Source organism: Anas platyrhynchos, chromosome Z (genome assembly GCF_047663525.1).
Source record: "Anas platyrhynchos isolate ZD024472 breed Pekin duck chromosome Z, IASCAAS_PekinDuck_T2T, whole genome shotgun sequence".
Taxonomy (NCBI): domain Eukaryota; kingdom Metazoa; phylum Chordata; class Aves; order Anseriformes; family Anatidae; genus Anas; species Anas platyrhynchos.
In genome coordinates this window covers 27,460,049-27,478,955 of record NC_092621.1, presented here as the reverse complement: position 1 = coordinate 27,478,955, position 18,907 = coordinate 27,460,049, and the positions used below count along the sequence as shown (strand labels likewise).

The 18,907-nt window shown below is 33.3% G+C and overlaps 1 protein-coding gene across 8 annotated transcripts in view; it reads left to right on the top strand.

Moving 5' to 3' along the window:
• FCHO2 (FCH and mu domain containing endocytic adaptor 2) overlaps nt 1–18,907 on the top strand; it is an 89,518-nt gene that overhangs the window by 37,569 nt on the left and 33,042 nt on the right. For all 8 annotated transcript variants that reach the window (XM_038171027.2, XM_038171023.2, XM_072031477.1 and 5 more), the window contains 3 exons: nt 7,770–7,814; nt 9,612–9,684; nt 13,518–13,542. In XM_038171027.2, coding sequence (XP_038026955.1) covers nt 7,770–7,814; nt 9,612–9,684; nt 13,518–13,542 — 143 coding nt within the window. The remainder of the gene's footprint in view (nt 1–7,769; nt 7,815–9,611; nt 9,685–13,517; nt 13,543–18,907) is intronic.

The window sequence follows — 18,907 nt, the reverse complement described above, 5'->3', positions numbered from 1 at the left end:
AGAGTAGCGTGCTTAGTGTACTCGTGGAGTTGTATACACAGTACCTGAAGTGCCTGAGATGAATGATGTTTCCTTTGATCCTGTGAATAGCGTGAGGGGCTAAAAGCACCGCAGAAGAATCAGGGTTAGAACAAATTGCTTGTTGAGTGGATGGAGGCAAAGTTTGCTCTCCTTTTATGTTAATCTGTTCATCTAAAAAAGAAGTAATTTGGAAGTGCTACCGCTGTTGCTACTGATAAGCACAGTTGTCTATGCTGGCATTGTCACCTCTATCTTTTCAATTTTTTCAGCTGAAGTACTATCACCATACTATAGTTTTGTTTTTGTTTTTTCAAAATGAGCATTGAAAAAGAGGATTCAGTCAAGTCTCAAGCATCTCTAGAAAGCTAGGCTGATACGTAAGCCTGATTACGTAAAAAAAGTTAGTCAGAAATTGGGTGATTATTGTAGTGGAACTGTATAAAAATTATTTGTAGAATTAGGTTTAAGGATACAGCTTTACTCCAGTTTCAGTATTTTCTCACAGTCAGGCCTACATTCAGGTCAGTTATTGTATTTTATGTCCATTATCCTCTTTAGTGAGATAGAGCTGACCAAACCCATGAACTAATGTTTATTTGAGACAGTCTGGTACTAATATGATTAATATACACAGATACGTTATTTACCTCAAAGACTAATGCATCTTTATAATTAATTCTTATAAATAAACTATGTTTGATTTTTTGTTTGTTTGTATTTTCCAATTCTAGGTCAGAAATCCTTTTCCATGGAAAAATAAAATAAAATAAAAAAGATAAGCAATAGAAAATTGCTTATCTTTCATGGACAGGCGATAAAAATGTGAAGATGATGTTAGAAACAATTTTGGTTTCCTGGTTTCTAAATTTGATAGCTTGGATCAGGATCAGATGATGGCAAGAAAAAGATTGCTTATATGTTTGTGTACATACAAAATTGACCTTTGTGATACAGCTTAACATCTAAACACTAAAAGCAGTCATTTGTTTTGACAGCAGAATTAATTGAGGCTAAAACAGTCGAAATTCCACTTGTATCAAGCTGTTCATTAGGAATTGCTCTCTGGCTTTAGTGCTGTCAGAAAAATAACCTGTTCTGCTATGATTAAATAGCAGAATGATGGTCGGTCCACTGAATTTGAGAGAGAGGTTGAATAAACTTTCTACTGCGGAAACAATTCAGAAGTGACACGCTGCAAGGGGGGTCAGAATGTGCATTGATATCCAGCTGAGCTGTCAACTGGCACTGGGCCAGGCACGCAAAGCTTTGCCATTTGAAGCAGCATGTGAAGCATATGCAGTTTAAAAAAATTGTCCTCCTTTCATGCATGATTTACTGTCAAAGAGAAAAACTTTTGTTTTTATCAAAAACAAGAATATTGTTTGTTACTGTATATGTAACTACAAGTGCAGATTTACAGAGGTTTTTTTAAAAGCTTTTGGTTGAAAGAGATATGTTAATGTTTATATATGTGCGTGCGTTATGTAAACTGTTTCCTTGGAATAGAGGAAAGGTCGGAATATATATATATGTATTTTTTTTTTTCTTTGAGTGACTGAGGATTTCCAGTTATTGGAAATTAAATGTAGTTAATAAAAATACATGTCTGGGTGGAAGAGCATTTCTTTCTGCCATGTGTAGCCCCCTTAAACTAAAAAGGACCAAAAGCAGATACAAACGTAAAACAGTTGTTAGTTGATTTATTGACTTCTTGATTTGTTTGCTTTATTTATTTTTTTAGCTTGGCAGGATTTTCCAGTTCATTAGTATACTTACTGGGAGCTCTTTTCCAGAGAATGACATAATATTGTTTGCCTTCCTGGTGATAGTAGTTGGCTTTTTTACCTGACTTGTTTATTTAAGAATTCAAACAATAAAACTTTTTTTCCCTGTTATGCAAAGTGCAAATAATTTTGTTTGTCTGACCTTAGCAAAACCTTTATTTCCAGAGTCTCCCTGACCGTATACTACGGGTAGGTTTTATGACTGGTTTTCAAGGCCTTGACAAAGAACGTAACTGTCTTGAAGAATATTGGTGTTACTTTGTACATAAATTTGCTAGCAGGCATAAGGGTTGTTTTTTATAAACTCTCTTCTGTAGTTGCCTTGTATATACTCTGAAAAAACTGTTCCCACAGACATAGGATAAATATGTAGTAGGGACTACATTAAAATTAAGAGTGCAATTGTATCAGCATAGTTACATTTTCTTCATTCATCTTTGAATAAGATTAGTATCTCCTTATTGTTAGCCATCCACTTTGCTTTTTGGTGTTGTGGAAGTTCATATATATGCTTCCCATAACAAGAGAACTCTACCTATATTTTCTGAATAGTCTGGGATATGCATCCTGAGCTACAGATTCACTGTTACTTTATTGGTGCTAGTGTCACTCACTGTAAGCTATTAGATTAATTAAAATCAAAATTGTCAGTTTCTTGAAATTGTCATTTTCTGTTTTAGCAAACCAAAGCTTCCTCATTTTCAGGAACCATGAATGGACCCACTCGTGATTTATTTGCTTCAGTCAAATAGCAGCCCTCTGCTTTCACGTGTCTGTAAAGCCATTGTCCATTTGCCTTTCCTTCCTGTCTGTATCTGTCCCTGCTGGTGTCATGCTGTGAGCTGCAGCAGCCTGCTTTGGAAAGTGTTTTAGGGTGATGCTTGCTGGGAATGTGGATATACAATTAGAGGAGCTTACTAAATTTTGAGGCCCCCTTCATTTGTAGGTGCTAAGTTCTCGTTAGCATCCTGCTGTATCCTTAAGTGACTGAAATCCCACAAGGTACTTGTACTTTTTTTTTTTTCTACCTAGGGTACATACAGTATCAAATAGGTTTTTAAGTTTATGTACAAGTATTGCAGGTATTTAAATCGTTGAGTTACCATTCCATAGCTCAAGATAACAACGAGCAGACCAGACTGTGAAGATATTAAGTGGAGCCTGAAACTATCCATCCCTAAACCAAAAGAACATGAATGCAAAGACTTTTGTAAAGGGCGGTCTCAGCTATGAATTTTTACTTACTCTGATAAGTGTTTTAAAACATGTTTTTGATTTTCATAGTCCTGGTTTTATTCTAATATTTGTTTTTATTCTTTTTATGTCCATTTCTTTTTGTCTTCAGGTGAATGCTTGAGAATAGTCTCCCATCTGAATTCACATTAGTTTCTTGTCTTTCTGTGAGAAAAAGTACAAATGAAATCTCAATGCTTTGACTGTAGTACTGCAGATTATTGTCGTTATTATTTCAGTGTGGTAGCACTTTTCAGTGCTTTGGGCTGCCACGTGGCTAGGACTCTAGAGATAACCATAAAAATGTGTCCCTTCAGTCCCTGTCATCACCAATACCTGTTCAATGTGAAATGACTGCTTTTCTTTCTTCGGATGTTGTGATGGACAAGTACATCAGTATACTTGCTTCAGAAAACTCAGAAGTTAGGTTGTGCAGCATTTGTTTCTGTAGACAAAAGTTATCAGTGCCATTAAGTTAATCGTGCAGGTTTTGAGCTGTAATCTTTGTTGGAGTTAACCTTCTGTCTGCACAGCAGTAGCTGGGCACAAGTCTGTTAAGAAAACTTCTTTCCTCCTTGTGAAGATGTAGTGCATCCACATCTCCGTGCAGCTGTTACGAAAGTTAGTGTGATAGCAGTACACGAGTTTTCACACTTTGATATGCAGCTATTACACCTATTTAGATACCTACATTATTGCCAACCCATTAGGAATTTTTGAGGATTTTCAAAAGATTAAGAAATTAGGAATTAGAAAGATAGAGGTTATGGTGGTTCAGGGAAGAAAGCTTTTTGATTTAGTGTGTGGGTTTTGTTTGTTTGTTTGTTTTCAGTGATAGCACGGGTGCTTTTGTTATCCAGAGGCAAAAAAATACAGTGGGTAATGTAGTGGAACTTCTTAAGAAAGCTTCTGGTTGGCTGCATCTTGTAGTGGGAGATGATGTGGCAACAGTACACACTTCTGGCTGAAAAACAGTATTATTACCTCTTTAGGCACAAAGCTGTCTGCCTGCAAGAAACTCTAGTTATTTTGTGGACTACAAAATGCTCATCACAGCTGTTCCGTTTTCTAAATTGGCTCACCATACAGCACCACATAAAATATCTATTTCTGAAATGTTATTTTGGCTTTAAAATAACGCTCCTAGGGCTAAATGTGGTGTTCTTTACAGCGGGCATGTAGGGAACAGAACTGTTTTGGAGATCTGAAGTTATGGAATAAAACTCCAGAAAAGTAAGAGCTACTACAAATTTCGCTCTGTTCTGCTAAAAAGTACACAATGTATGAATTTACCCTTGCTTGCCTTTGCTACAAGTATATGATACACTGTGTCAGGAGAAGGTTACATACAAATTTTAGGGGAAAAAAAAAAGCAAACTTCTATGGAGTTTAGAGGAAAAGGATAGACTGTGAGTGAATATTTGTGATATTTGTGAATTTGTTAGTGACAGCCATAAGCATCTTAAATATCTCAGATTCCAAATGGTAAAGAGCCTTACAGAAATTTGAATTAAATGGAAAATATAAGTTAGGATAAGAAGAAGCTTTAGAATTTTAACTGGTTCACAGAATTTTTTGTAAGAGAAAGCTGTTCTCATGATTTATCTTTCCTGTGGTATAGCAGCTAGCAGACACAGAGAAAGGAAAAAGCATGTGGGGAGAAGGTATTAACTGCACATTTTCTGTATTAACTGCACATTTTGAGGAAGCATGAAGTTAGATAATTATAGTCTCTGACTATTCTTAACTAAGAGTTCTTAATTCTTAATATTCTTAAGAATGTTTCAGATTGTATTCTATTGGCATATGAGGAAAGAATACCCTTTTGAAAGACTGTAAGCTCAGGGTGGTGGGGATAGGCCAGTTTGTGTTAATTCTAAATGAACATACTAATCTGTTCTTCACATCCATGTGTATTTCAGTACTAAGTGAGAGTGTTCATTTCTTAAAGAGCTTACCAATCTGTAAGAAAAAAAAAAAAATCTGCCTTCAAAGACAAACATTAGGCAAGCGTGGTGGACAAAATAGAGAAACTTTGATGTGTTCATGTTGATCAATCTTTTTTTTATGCTTGTGTTTGAAGTGAAAGATATCTGAAATAAGGATGAGTTTTACTGGAACCTTGAATATATATATACATACATATATATATATATATATTAATCATTAGAGTAGAAGAATTATAAGTCTGGGGATCCGTGTTAGTAACTGGTAATGGTAAAGAGGAAGGATGGTATTCTGAAAAAGCTTTAGTATTGTTTTATTCTAAAAATATGTTTAAGTCCCTGTTGTTTACAGTTTTTTCCTTCTGTTTTTGTTTTGGGGAAGAGTGCTTGTGGTTGGTTTGGCTTTTGTTTTTTTCCTGGCCAAATGGAAATATGCATAGAAGCAAGAAATAGAAGCAGTTGAATCCCTAGCAAATTGATGAAAAATAGATTGTCTGAAGTGCAGTACTGAATAAGTAATGGATCTGTTCTTGAGCTTTTATGTCTTACAGTATTTTTTCTGAATTGTATCCTCAATGTGTTGTGTACAATGGTATTTAATTAACTAAAATAAAATGGCGAAATTGTTATAGGGATTTGACATTTCTCTGAATCAGTGTTTCTTCTTTTTTTTTTTTTTTTTTGTTTTTTCATTTTGTGAGATCCAGATTTGCTGACTTTTGGAGCACAGTGACTTTGTTTTACAATGAATTTCAAGGAGAGCAAAGGAGAAATGATTGGAAGAGCAGTCTAAAATGTCAATATATTTACAATATGTAGTAGAATGAGAGAACTGTTTGGAATTTGCATTTTATCTTGTTGTGGAATAATTAGACTTGCGTTTAAGTTATTTAGCAATTGAAATTTAAACGGTAGTTAAGACTGGCATTTGAAATTAGTCTTGATATTCTGCTCTCAAGAGCTTCATCTGGAGCCTAAGCGACTACATTATGATAAATGAGGTATCGATGTGTCCTAGTCCTAGATTCTCATGCTACTGCTGCTTTTACAAACACGTGTTTTGTTTTGTTTTAACCAGCAGGGAAAATACTGCAGACTGAGTCATTGCAATAAACATAAGTCATTACTTAGAATTCTTTTTTTTTTTTAATCCAATTCACTAGATATCTGCAAGATTTCAAATTATCTGGTAGCTTTTATCTAGTATGCCTAAAATAATTCAGTTTGTTTAACATTACTTAGGATGGAGCTACATAATCAGTTTCTCAATTATAATTTTATCTTTTTGTTTGACATAAGTATAACTTTTTTTCATTTGCAATTTTGAGAAATGCCATCAAAATATGGTGTTGAACACAGTTTTACACTTCAAGAGTTAATATACATTTTAGGGGTTACTTTACAAATATAACCATTTGAGGTAATTAACTGAGTAAATCAAATGCAAATTAATCCCAGTTGTGTAATTCACAATACTAATTCACAGCTAAATTATTTTTTTTCTTTCATTGTGGCATCTCTAATTGCAGTACAGTAATTTGCTATGTTGTACTGCTTAAAAAAACAAACTGAAGCCTGTAGTCATCTTTCTTGTATATAAGATCTGTTTATGTCAACTAGTTATTTTAAGACTAAGGGTATCACATTCATTTTGAAGTGAGTGCAAGTGAGAATGATGGAAAATGCTCGCAAGCACACCTTTTATTTTATGTGAAAACACACTGAAAATTACACTACTCTTGGTTTTATGGTAGATGTTCCAAAACAATCTTGATTTCATAATAAAGATAAATAAATTAGAGTATTTACTAGCACATATGCTTTGGGGCAGAAGTGCAAATTGTTCTGTATTTTAAGTTTCCACAATCTCTTTACTTCTAGTTGCTTGTAATTGAAATTTGCAAGAGGTCAGTTTCATTTGCAGCAGATGAGTAAGCCCCAAAAAAGAGTATGAGGAAAAAAAAAAAAGGCAATCTTACAGAATTGGGAATGGTGTTTTATCTGTATTTTATCTGTAATGAGTGTATATGTGAACTTCCTAAAATGGCTCATAGTGGGGCTAAACAAGCTCTAGACTTAGACAGATTGAAGAAACGAGGGTTAGCTTTACCCTTTGCAATAATACCTGACCGCTACCTTGTGTCAGCTCTAATGAGAAGTCACAATAATGAATTTATTTAGATACTACACTTAAACGGTGCTCACACATCACTTTTTACTGTCTAGGTAATTAAGAAGAAGAAGGTAGGTAGTCTAGGTAATTATGAAGAAGAAACAGGAACTAAAAATACAGTCAGGAAAGGTGTGAATCTCAAAAATAGAGTTACAGCTATACTTTCTGTTTTTTTATACTTTTTTTATACTTTTTGGTTTTCAATTTTTTTACATAGCTCATCTCTCATTAAAAGAAGGTAAGCCTAAAACTTTACACTGATGCTATATTAGAGATACAGTTTTGAATGAGAAAAGGAAACAGAATAGTTTCATATAGCTCTAAGAGCATAGGCAGTCAACCTGTTTTCGGGCAGTGTGCACTAAAATTTTATTTTTTCACTATGAAAAAGTGAAAATATTTAATGATTTGCTGTATATATATGATTTTACCATCTGTTTGACCATTGACAGAGCAACCGTGGTTTTCCTTTACCATTTAAAGTCATAATTACGATTATCTAGTAAATGATTATCTAGTAATTTCAAGAAATATTAATAGTGGCTAAAGTGTTTGACCCTCATTTGAAGTTAAATTTAAGCTAATGTTTATCTTCATTGCTATTTCTTTAAGGTCCTATTGAATTTGAGGAATGTAATACATCCAGTGCTGTTGAAGGTGAGTTGTTGTAGTGTAGTTATTTATATGACAATTCAGTGGATAGCACCTGGAACTCTTGATTAGTGAATTGTATTCAGCTTTTAAATTTATATAACTTGAAAGTATTCCAATCAACTAAGAAACAGTTGTTCTTTTAAGAAACAAATATAGAAGAAAGTAAGACCTACAATACTTTTTGAACTAATGCATTATGTCAGAGAATTTTAATGTTTCTTACAAATGTACTTTGGCTAAGACCTAGTCTTTGCAGAGGTTTGGATTTGGTTCACTTACAACTGTGTAACTCCATTAACAAGTGTCAAAATATGGCCCAGGCTCTTCCCATTGTTGTCATGTTAGTTGTACCAATTTTAATGCAGTGTTATGGTCACAAAACCTTTCTTTGTTGGGAATTGTTTTAAGTGGTTAAGAACAGTTTTATTTGCATACACCGTGTATTTATGTTAGGGACAGAGGAGTCAACAGTATAGCTGTAGTGTCCAGCAACTTTTGAATTGCCAAGATTGCAGCTGAAACTTAATTTTTTTTTTTTACTAAAATGAAGGGGATCAATATTCAGAAACTACTCATATACTCTATTTGTTAATGGATTGGACTAGATAAAGCACATAAAGGACATAAATCTCACAATAGATTTTTAAAATAATATTGGAGCAATTTGTGTACTTACAAAAACATAAGATGCAGCTGAATTTACAGCTACCCGATTTGAGAAGTTTAAATTATTTCACCCTGAAAATTTCTCACAGCAGAGAGGTTCCTTATGTGCTGTGTGATGTATTGCTGTAAAGGGTAATATAATGAAATTTTAATTATGCATTTGAACTATAGGTTGCAAAATTTGGGAAACCAAATTGTTTCCACCATTCTGCTCAAAAGCTTGCTGTAGATAGTATATAATGTGGGGGGAAAAAAAAGAAAAAACAAAAAACAAAAAACTGTAGACTCGTTGGATCAAATGGTTGCACTTAGTTGTAGTTAGTCATTTTGCTTAAAGATTGACAATCTACTTAGCTACAGCAAAAATGGGGAGAGAAGTAGAAACAATAGGCCGATGAAATATTCAGAAGTATGTATTTTATTTTTATTACATTAAATAGGAATAAAAGATTTATATTTTTTTTCTGTAGTATACCCATATGTATCTAGTGTTAAAAATGGGTAAGACATGATTCCAGACTCAATGGGAACAAGCCTTAGTCCTAGCTACAGCACTAAGGAATCATGAGCTGAGCCTCAGCTGGAAAACCTAGAGACATTCTCTTTTTTACAAAGATCCTAGGTTTGGGGAGAGGTGGAGGCTTGCAGCTACTAGGAACGTTCAGGAAAATAAGAACAGGGTGCTGAACTGCAGTAGCTGATAGGGACAGTTTGAGCTTCTGATCCAAGTTCATTGGCTATTCAGGATTAGCAGGGGAAATGGCTTCTCTTGGGTTTCCATGAGCCGGGTCCCTTTCCTGAGAACTAGTAGTGCGTCCATTTATAAAAGAAGTGGCAGTGTAGCATACTGAATGTTGAGAATAGCAAATCAGTTTTACTTAAACTTTACTTATGACTTAAATTATTGATGTGTTGCTTTTTGGTTGGTGTGTTACTTAACAATATACTGGAATGTATTGCAGATAGCTTATGTTCCCTTAGTTTCTCTCCATACTACTTCCACTGCTAGATTTTTCTGTCACTTGTTGTAGCAGCATTTAAAACGTATTGACGTTGATATGCACAAGTGTTTGACACTGCTAGATATATACTCATCTCTCTGATATTTGAATAAGAAAAGGTTTTGTTCCATAGGGATAAAACCACGGAAGAGGAAGCCCTTTGGTTTATCAGGAATAATGAAAAAAGAAAAAGATACTGAATCTGTGTAAGTATGTTCCCAAATTGAAGCTTTGTCTTCTGTGAAAACTTGTAAAGGTACGGAGACAAACATGAACTGAACTGATGTTTAACAACTGGTTTTATAGCTAATTTAGAAAAATGCTAGCAATATGAAAACATCACAGCTATTTAAGAATTTTGTAACAGAGGCTTTTAAAGGAAATAATATGCTTATTAATCTACTGATGTTTCATTCTTTTCTTTGCAGAGGTAAGTAGTTCTCCTTAGTTCTACGTTTGAACATTGTAGATAATGCGATTTTCACATGAACTCCTAATGAAATAATAGCTGTAGCTGTGGAAAAAGTGCTATGTGTCTGTTTGCAGATTTGAAGCTTCTGTTATTCTTCTGTTAGGAAAGCTTTTGTGTATGGTACAGAATGTTTTTCCAGTAAATGATGTGCACACTCAAGTCAGAAAGATCATCATTTTAACTCATGATTGATATCCCAGCTATACCCTCTGCTATATTCACTCTATCTCCCAGGAGTTAAGACTATCCAGAAAGTGAGTCTAAATAAAAGTTCTTGCGTGGATTGGTAGCATTCCATGTATTAGTAATTACAGTTACTGTATTACAGGGTATTTGGTTCTAAATTTCCAGAAGTATTTGCTCAATAGAAATATTTTATTCAACAGAAATAGCAGAAATTTAACAGAAATGTAACAATATAGAAATATTTTCAAGGTGGCAACATCTGTATACATTCTTTTTTAATACAGTTCTGAAAAATTCATAACCTAAGAACTGCAGATGTTGATTATTTGCACATACAAAAAGTGCCTTATAGCTATTTTTCTTTTGGTGTTTGATTTAAATAGTGATACACTTCTAAACCATCATTTTTCTCCATGTTGTCAAGGAAGATGCAACTGGGGCTCAAAGGTGTTATTTGCTTTAACTCATTCTTCTATATTTCAGTTCTTTCTGTGATTTAATCTTTCCCCACCCTCTCTTGCGTACTTAATTTCGTTGAAGTAAATGATGAGAAAAATGTACGCAGTATGATTTTGGTCAGCAGTAACCTAAAAATAAAGTTACAAACTTTTTTCTGATGATTTAGTTTAAAATATTTAAAATAATGTGTTATGAATGATGATATTAGAGCTTAAAAGAGTTTTTGTGCACGTTTTAGAAATATTAATTCTCTCTAGAGAGTTGTTTACTACACTACTTTTGTGATGCAAAACTCACCATGTAAAACAGCACTATGTACGTTCATTAGCCTTTTTTCCTTGCATTTACTGCATTGCAAAGTAGTGATTTTGCATATTTGTTTGAGTTTTGAATACTGTTACATGATTGAATTCTATAGCTGTCAGCTTTTTTGTCCAACAAAAAAATATTTTACCACTACATGGGTTGTTAAACAAGCTGATCTCTTGTATTTTTTATTAATGTGCAAGCCAAGCATCTTCTTCCATCCATTCTTTGACAGATGATGAATGAAATTTAATATGGCCCCAGCAAAGACTGAAGGTTCTTAATATTATTTTTCTGGAGCCAGTAATAGGCCAGGAAGCTCCAAAATGATTCGTTGCAGGTATATCACTTAATGTATCCTTGCTCAGTGGTCATGTTTTTGCTTGACCCATCACAGAAAGAAATTGTCTTTGGTACGGATAGTTGAAAATTGGCTTCTGTACTGTTCGAGTATCTTTGTGTGCTTATCCATTGGGTCTCAATACTTTTGTGAAAGCTGACATTTTCCAAAGAAATTATATTTAAAATTCAAAGATAATCTGAGTGTTTCTTCCAGGGAAAAATACTGTTTTACATTACATAGTGATGTCACCAGATAACAAAAACGAATGTAGCCAGAAATGGGAAAATAAGTTCCAAAACTTGATTTATATATATTTTTTTTGTTTCTATATTTGCACACAACACAAAAAAGAATAGATGTAGAGGTCAAACAGAAAGAAATATAACTGCATGATACTGACTTACTGTACACCACATGCCGTAGGTTTTTACAAAGATTCTTGCACTAGTCTAGAATTTCTATCACATATTTAGAACTTAATGTGGTATAATATTTGTTTTTCAAGTATAGAGGATCCATTAAGTTCTTAAATAAAATATTCTAATAGTTATTTATCATCTATTTTGAGTTTTACTGCTAGTCTGTATTTGCTTGATTTCATCTTCAGCTGATGATCAGCTTACAAACTGTGCATGATAGAGCTCTGTATCAGCAACTTCTCTGCACACAGAGAGTGCTTTCTTAATTTCTTGTTAAACTGGACTGGAAGTCTGCTTAGTTTGTGTAGGACATGCTTTCCAGACCTAGAATAAATAACTCTCATGCTTTGTAGGCTTTTCAGTTTATCAATCTCTGCAGTGTTGACACCTAAACCAGGTGTTGTGCCCAGTAGTGTTTTTACACAAGTAATTGTCATACACTTTATGCTCTTGCTGCACAGGTTCAGTCAAGGGTTTTGCTTCTTTTGCTAATTACTGCTTTGCATGATTTATTTGGTATAGTTTTTAACTAAAATTTTTAGATTCCCTCACAAAACCCCCATTTTCTGCAATATTGCATTATACTAAAAGCATGACCCAGTTCTTTAATGTTAAAAGATTATGCATCTAACAATATAAAAGCACATCCATCTAAAACCTGATGTCCTCATTTTCCACTTCACCACCGTTTAGAACCTTTTGAGAGAAGTCTAATACTTCAAGCTGCAATAGCTTTTAAAGTAGCTGGTTCTATTGCTATGAATTCAGTTTAGCCAGCAGAGGGAGGTATGACATAGGACAATTTGATTTCGTTACACACATTTTCTTTTGTGTGCAGCCTTTTAAGGGAGAGGAGACGAGACCCTTCATCTCACTGTGTTCCTTAATAGGCTGGACTGAATTTTGTGTTCGTGTTTCCATGTCAGCAAGTTTTCAAACCTGTTTTTAAGGACACTGTAGTTTTTACTTACAACTTCTTTTAACCTTTTGGAGGTGATGTAGTTTGCTCCAAAATCTTTTCTCCTCTCTCTCTTTTTTTTTTTTCTTCCCTTTCTTAAATTTTTCATAAGTACAAATTTAGGATGTTCAATTTGATAGCACCAAAATGTGGTTGTTCAGTTGTACTAGCATTTACGGAGTTGTTCCTGAGGGCGCAGGTTAGAGAGGATTTAATCACCTGTATGCTACTCAGGTATCCCCACATACAGTAAATGTAATTCCTTCTGTTTTTTTGCTTGTATTGGTGGGAAGAGATCACTGTAATCACTATTCCTTCCAATCACTTTTTAAATTTATTTTTTTAAGTGTTTCTTAAGAAGATACTTTTATTTTTTCCTGCACTTTCTGGTGCCTGGCTGCAACTTTACTTGACAAGCATGAACTAGGAATGAATTTTCAAAAGAAAGAAGATCTGAATTCCTTTAAGAATAGTCTTAATTGTTTGAAGAGCTAGTTATTATCCAAAATGTTTCATTGAGTCTGGTGACTTGTACTTATTATGCAAATTGTCCACAGAGACCTGACTCTTTAAGTTATTCATTCAAAGTAAATCACAGTACTCCTGAATTCCCTTGATTCTTTTTTTCTTTGCTATGAAGTGAGTTTATTTTTAAAGCATTTATTGTGAATTTTTCTTCTGTAGTGTTTTCACCATAAACTTTTAGCTTCTTTTTTAAATTTCGTTCAGTTGGATGTGGTTTATTTATTGCAAAAATTATAATAGACTTTGAGAGGCAAAGGGGTTAACTTCTATTATTTTCAATTAATCTGAAACACTGAAGTAGAATCAGAACTGGATGAATAAAGTCATTTGTGTGTTTTGTAATTGTGTATATTCTTTATTTTTTTTAATAGGGAGTGTCCAGACGCAGACTCAGTTGTAAGTAGACTTATTTCTTACACAAACGTTTATGCTAACATTGTTAAACAGTGCAGTTTAAAAAAAAAAAAAAAAACTTTATATATAGTCCTTGCAAAGTATTATTTATGTGATAGAGAATTTCGTATTTTGCTAACATAACTAAAGTGTTAATTTTTTCTCAGATCATAATCTTTCGCAATACATGAAAATATGCATCTATAATGTGTTTGTTTCCTAACAATTTTAGGTTTTAAACAGGATATTCTTACTGCAATTAATAGCTACTTTGTTTTGCCAGTTAATAGTTTAAACTGCTTGACTAATAGATTCTGAGTGAGTTAAAAGTTCACTATATTCTCATGTGGACCCAACTTTGCATCATCACGTTCTTTTGCTTTACTACTGTCTCCCTGGAGAACCTTTCTGAAATTAATGGAGTTCTGCTTGATTGATGGCAATAGAATGTAGGAATATAGTTTGTAAAATCTGCTTTAAATGTAGAATTTCTAGATGCACGCTTTTTGTGGTCTGCCTTTTGTTGCTCTTAATTGATCTGTGCTACATCTTAGAATTTTATTTATTAAATTAAAATAAGTAACAGTTACACGTATTAATAGTTTTTTATTTCCTTAATTAAGTCTTTTATTTTTATTTAAAATCATAGATGTTGTCTTGAATTATATGTAATGGATATTGGAACTCCCTGTAGCTACAGTAGGGAATAATTTACAGAATGGTTTAAGTGACTTTGGATAGACTGATTTGATTTTCAGTTAATTTATTTAGATGCCAGTTATCTTAAACAATTTTAGTCTCCATGTGCACCTGTTGTGGATTTCTCATCTTTTCATATAATGTCTGTAAGTTTTAGTATGTAGTATAAAAACTTTTTTTGAGGAATTTAGTTTTTAAAGAAAGCTAAAATTTGCCACATAATAGAACTGCATGTATATGCACAGCCCTCTAAGAATCATATGAGACAATTATTTTATCTTGTATAAAGTCATCTTAATTTAAAGTAAGTTTATCAGTCTTTTCATGGAAATAATGTCTTTTGACAGTTCAGGTTGAGTCACTGGAGTGAAGCACAACCGGGTTTGACTTGCAGTATTTATTTTCTTCCTTGCTTATTTTGGCCTCTACGTTTTTAGAAGATAATTAATTCAACTGTAAATGAGTCTGACATTCATTCTGGCTGCATGAGGCACACCATATGATCATATAAGTTAGTTGTTCTGTCTAGATTTAATTTATATATATATATATATATATATATATATATATATATTTAAAAAAAAAAAAAAAAAACAAGCATAAAAACACTAGCTTTCATAGTGTTTAACAACAAAACTGATACTTTCAGTGCCTCCTCTTCTTTTTAACACCCACAATTTTTTGATTACATTTGGAATTTAAAAATTGGTCTATCATTTCTTCTTGCTTTTTACAAACAAAAGTATTATTTTGAATGGTAGAATGCTGTAGTAGCAGAACCCATTACTGTCATGAAAAATGATGCAATGTACCATAGATGAGATTCATTTCACCCCTTAAAATTAACTTATCCTGAGTGTAGTCTTATACTTCAGGTTGGCATCCTCTGGAAGGCGACATTTCATATGTTTTTTCACTTTTTCTTGTCTTCCTGTAAGGCATCTTTTCTGTTTCATTTTGCAAACTTGGTCTAAGTAATTATTGCTAGTAATTATTGTACCTGGCTATCTCTATGAGGATCATTTGGTATACATCTTCACAATACATTACATGTTTCAAGAAATTGAACTTGAAATAGAATTATTGCAAAAAGAAAAAGGAAGTATTATTTTTGTTTGATCGCTAGAAAAGTACTGAGGATGAATCCTTAGAAAATTCAGCTTATTTAAGGTGTCCCGTACTAATGGTTAATATTTTGATTTTGGTCATGTTTGGTCAATTACTAAAAATTTCAATGTCTGGCTTTTATATTATCATGATCTTTTTCTTAAAATTTGCTTTTATTTTTTTGCCAAGAATTTTAGTTGTTTTTCACTCAAGAGAAGGGACTGTAGGAGAAGTAACCACCTTATAGATATTTGTAATTTTAAACACTGAGGTAAATATATTGACTTTTTAGAAGCTGAGTAACCAGCAAGAACTGACTTTCAATACTGTATCTACCAGTTATCCATGGTTATATCAGTTATCTACCAGATCCAATCTTTGAAAATAGATACTAAGTAGCCAGTTCCATCAGGGTCTTGTCAGTAGTCCAAAATGTATATGCAGTATATTCTGACCTGTATTCTCTGTTTTCAGAAAACAAAACAGCAAGATTGTCCTAAGAAAGGTCTTTTGTACCAAAATGAAAGTTCTTAAAGTGCTTATGTGCTTATACTTAAAGCTATGTGCTTATGCTCGTCCTTTTTTTGCAGCTGTTAGATTGTATATATTGGAAAATATAATTTTATTGCAAATGAAAAAAATAATTAATTGCTATCAATATTTTTTTTGTAGTTGCTATAACAGGTTTTTATGTGATTATGAGTTTGCAGGCAGCTGTGTACTTACAACTGTTTTCTGTTAAAGAGGTTGAACACTTCAATAAGCATTCTCTGTTGAAATATGGATCACAGTATGTCATGAGATATGAAACTCGTGATATTATATATCATGCTACACATCTAACTTCCATCAAGTAAAGCCTTAATAATTAAGTAGAAAGCTGTGCGTACACTAGAAGGAGAAAGCAATTGAAGTTTGGTTGTGTGTTTATTCCCTAGCAAGTTGCTCCATGGGCAGAACTAATTGTCTTGTTTCCCATGAGTTTGACATGTCTGTAGGTGTGTAGGAAGATAGAAGATCTAGTAGAAATTTTCTTCTAGGAAAGCATTTACAAGGTTCCACTTATGTCCAGTAAGGTCTGAGTTTGGATTGCAGCCCTTCCTTTGGTTGGGATACTAGCAGATCTCTCTTCTACTTGACTGCCTATTTTCATGAAAACTGTAGTAATGTAATTATCTTTGAGTCCTCTGTTCTTTCTGTCAAATCCACTTCAAATTGTCCAGTAAGCTCAAAAGTAATTAAGAAGGGAATCACAGATGCACAGAACATAGTGCTGAACCCTTTTTCTGTGGAAACTGGAATGCAAACAATATTGGGGCATCAAAAAGTTTTCATTAATCTAATATGTAAAGGGTATAGCATAATTAAGATTCTATTTAATTATACATCATTTTTATTCCTAGGGAATGATTGAATTTGGAATTGTCATTAATTTGTGGAACACGAGTACAACTTTAATTATATCTGGATTGCTATATTCAAATGTTTTTCTTTATTTGTATTTTGTAATGTTCACTTCTGATCTGTTTTGAGTAGCTGATGATGATACAGAATATGAACCTTTATAGTCACAGTGCAGGAGGGGAGCACTATGAATACTCATTTTGTTTTCTTTCTGCATCTCTGGCAGTGAAAGAAAGTGACTGGATGCTCTCTTCTTTCATATCTTTTGTATATACCCTGAAGAGAGGAGGCTGAGAATGTAATGTGGAACAGTCTTAGCCATGAGGATGTACCTGGGTCAAATTTGCATCTTAAATATGTTAAAAGTAGAGAGGCTCTTTTTTTTTTTGTCTTCTTCCAGGATACAAGCTTCAACTGCTCACTTTGAGTGTGCTTTGAGTTTGTTGATCTGGGTGTACAGAAATAAGTCAGTCTTCCTCAGTAAAATGACAGAAAGTTCATCAACCAAAAAAAAAGAAACAGTGAACTGTTCTGCTTAGTAATATCTTGAAGCATGCCTTGAGGAAAACTTGATGAGTAGCTCTCACTGTAAACATCCCATAAGAAGAGAAAATGGGCAGAAATCTTGCTGAAGATCAGTTAAGGTTCTTTGGTTTTTCACCCAGTAACCAACCTGTGAGTAGTGCTGATGTTGCTGAGGAAGGGACGAATGAAGTATCTAGACTGTAGCTGTCTCGTCTCTCATCATTTGTGTGTACCTTGGATGAGCCAATAACATGGTAGTGATTTAGGCATCTTCCATTTTTAAATGCCAGATGGGATAGAACAAGGAATTTGAGCCAAAGTATTGACTCAGACTCTGAAAATGGCAATAGAATTTCCATTCCTTACGCTTTTTGTATAGGTAGTTTTGCTTTGTTATTCGTTATGTCCTTTTGTTATATTTCTATTTAAAAAAAAATATTCATCTCAGAAAGTGTGTAAAACATACTAATGTAAAGATCGAGTTATAAAATCTAAAATTATACATACATATATATATATATATATATATATATATATATATATATATTTCTTCGAAACTACATACTAACTTAATCAGTAATGTGTTGTATTACATCTGCAAGCACAGGGAAAAACTCTGTGCTTTTTTTGTACCAGTATATTTAGTCACTTAGCAGAACCTCTGAGAATGTGAAGCCTTCTTCCTAGGAAGTACACTTTCCAGAGACTTTCAGAGTTCAAGTCATGTCCATATTGAGCACTTTTTTCTGTGAATGTAACAAGTAAAGCGTTTGGGTAGGGGGCTAAACCTTCATCCCCACTCACATTCATAACTAGCTCTTATGGAAAACCAAAATTTGTAAAGATCTTCTTCCTCTCTGCTAAAGTTCGAAAATGACATGTATACATGGAGGTCGTATTTTTTCTCCTCATTTCATTGCGGTAGGCAAATCAGGTCTTCACTATATTGCATGCCTGGTATTTGAAAGATGCATCATTATCTACCACCTTACATACAGTTCTGTCTTTGTAGAAGTGTGGAGAAGGCTTAGCTTGATAAGTGTAAATGCCTTCATTAACATCAATTTTGTGAATATGTAGCGTATCTAAAGGGCTGTGTCTTCTAGTACTGTTACAAAATGTAAATTAGTAAATAACGGTCTCGTGTGTCAGAAAATAAGGAAAACTGATCACCATGAAAACAGTATTTTGAAATTACTACTTAATTTTAAGTAAGACTGTGAAGTAACATTTTGCTTGTATATGACACAATTCGTCAGTATAAAAGTTCATTGATTCAACCTTATCTGTCGATAGTTATACAAAAATGTGAATTCAGTATCTCATTAAGGAAAACAGAAGGCATTTTAAGAATGATAAGAATTTTGTACAAGATCAAAATCAATCATGGAGGAACCTGGAAATATAATGCCTGATGATTTCTGACTGCTTACACTATGGAAAGTCAGAAGTTATATATATTTTAAGTTATATATATGTATATATCAAATTTCAAAATAGAAAAAAAGTACAAATAAAGTTCTTTGGAAAGTGTTAGGAAAAAAAAAAAAGCAATCTAGTCCTGGAGGTGTAAGAGCAAGGACTTTTACAGTTCATGTGTTCAGAAGTTAGGCTGTACATTTTCCATCTGTTT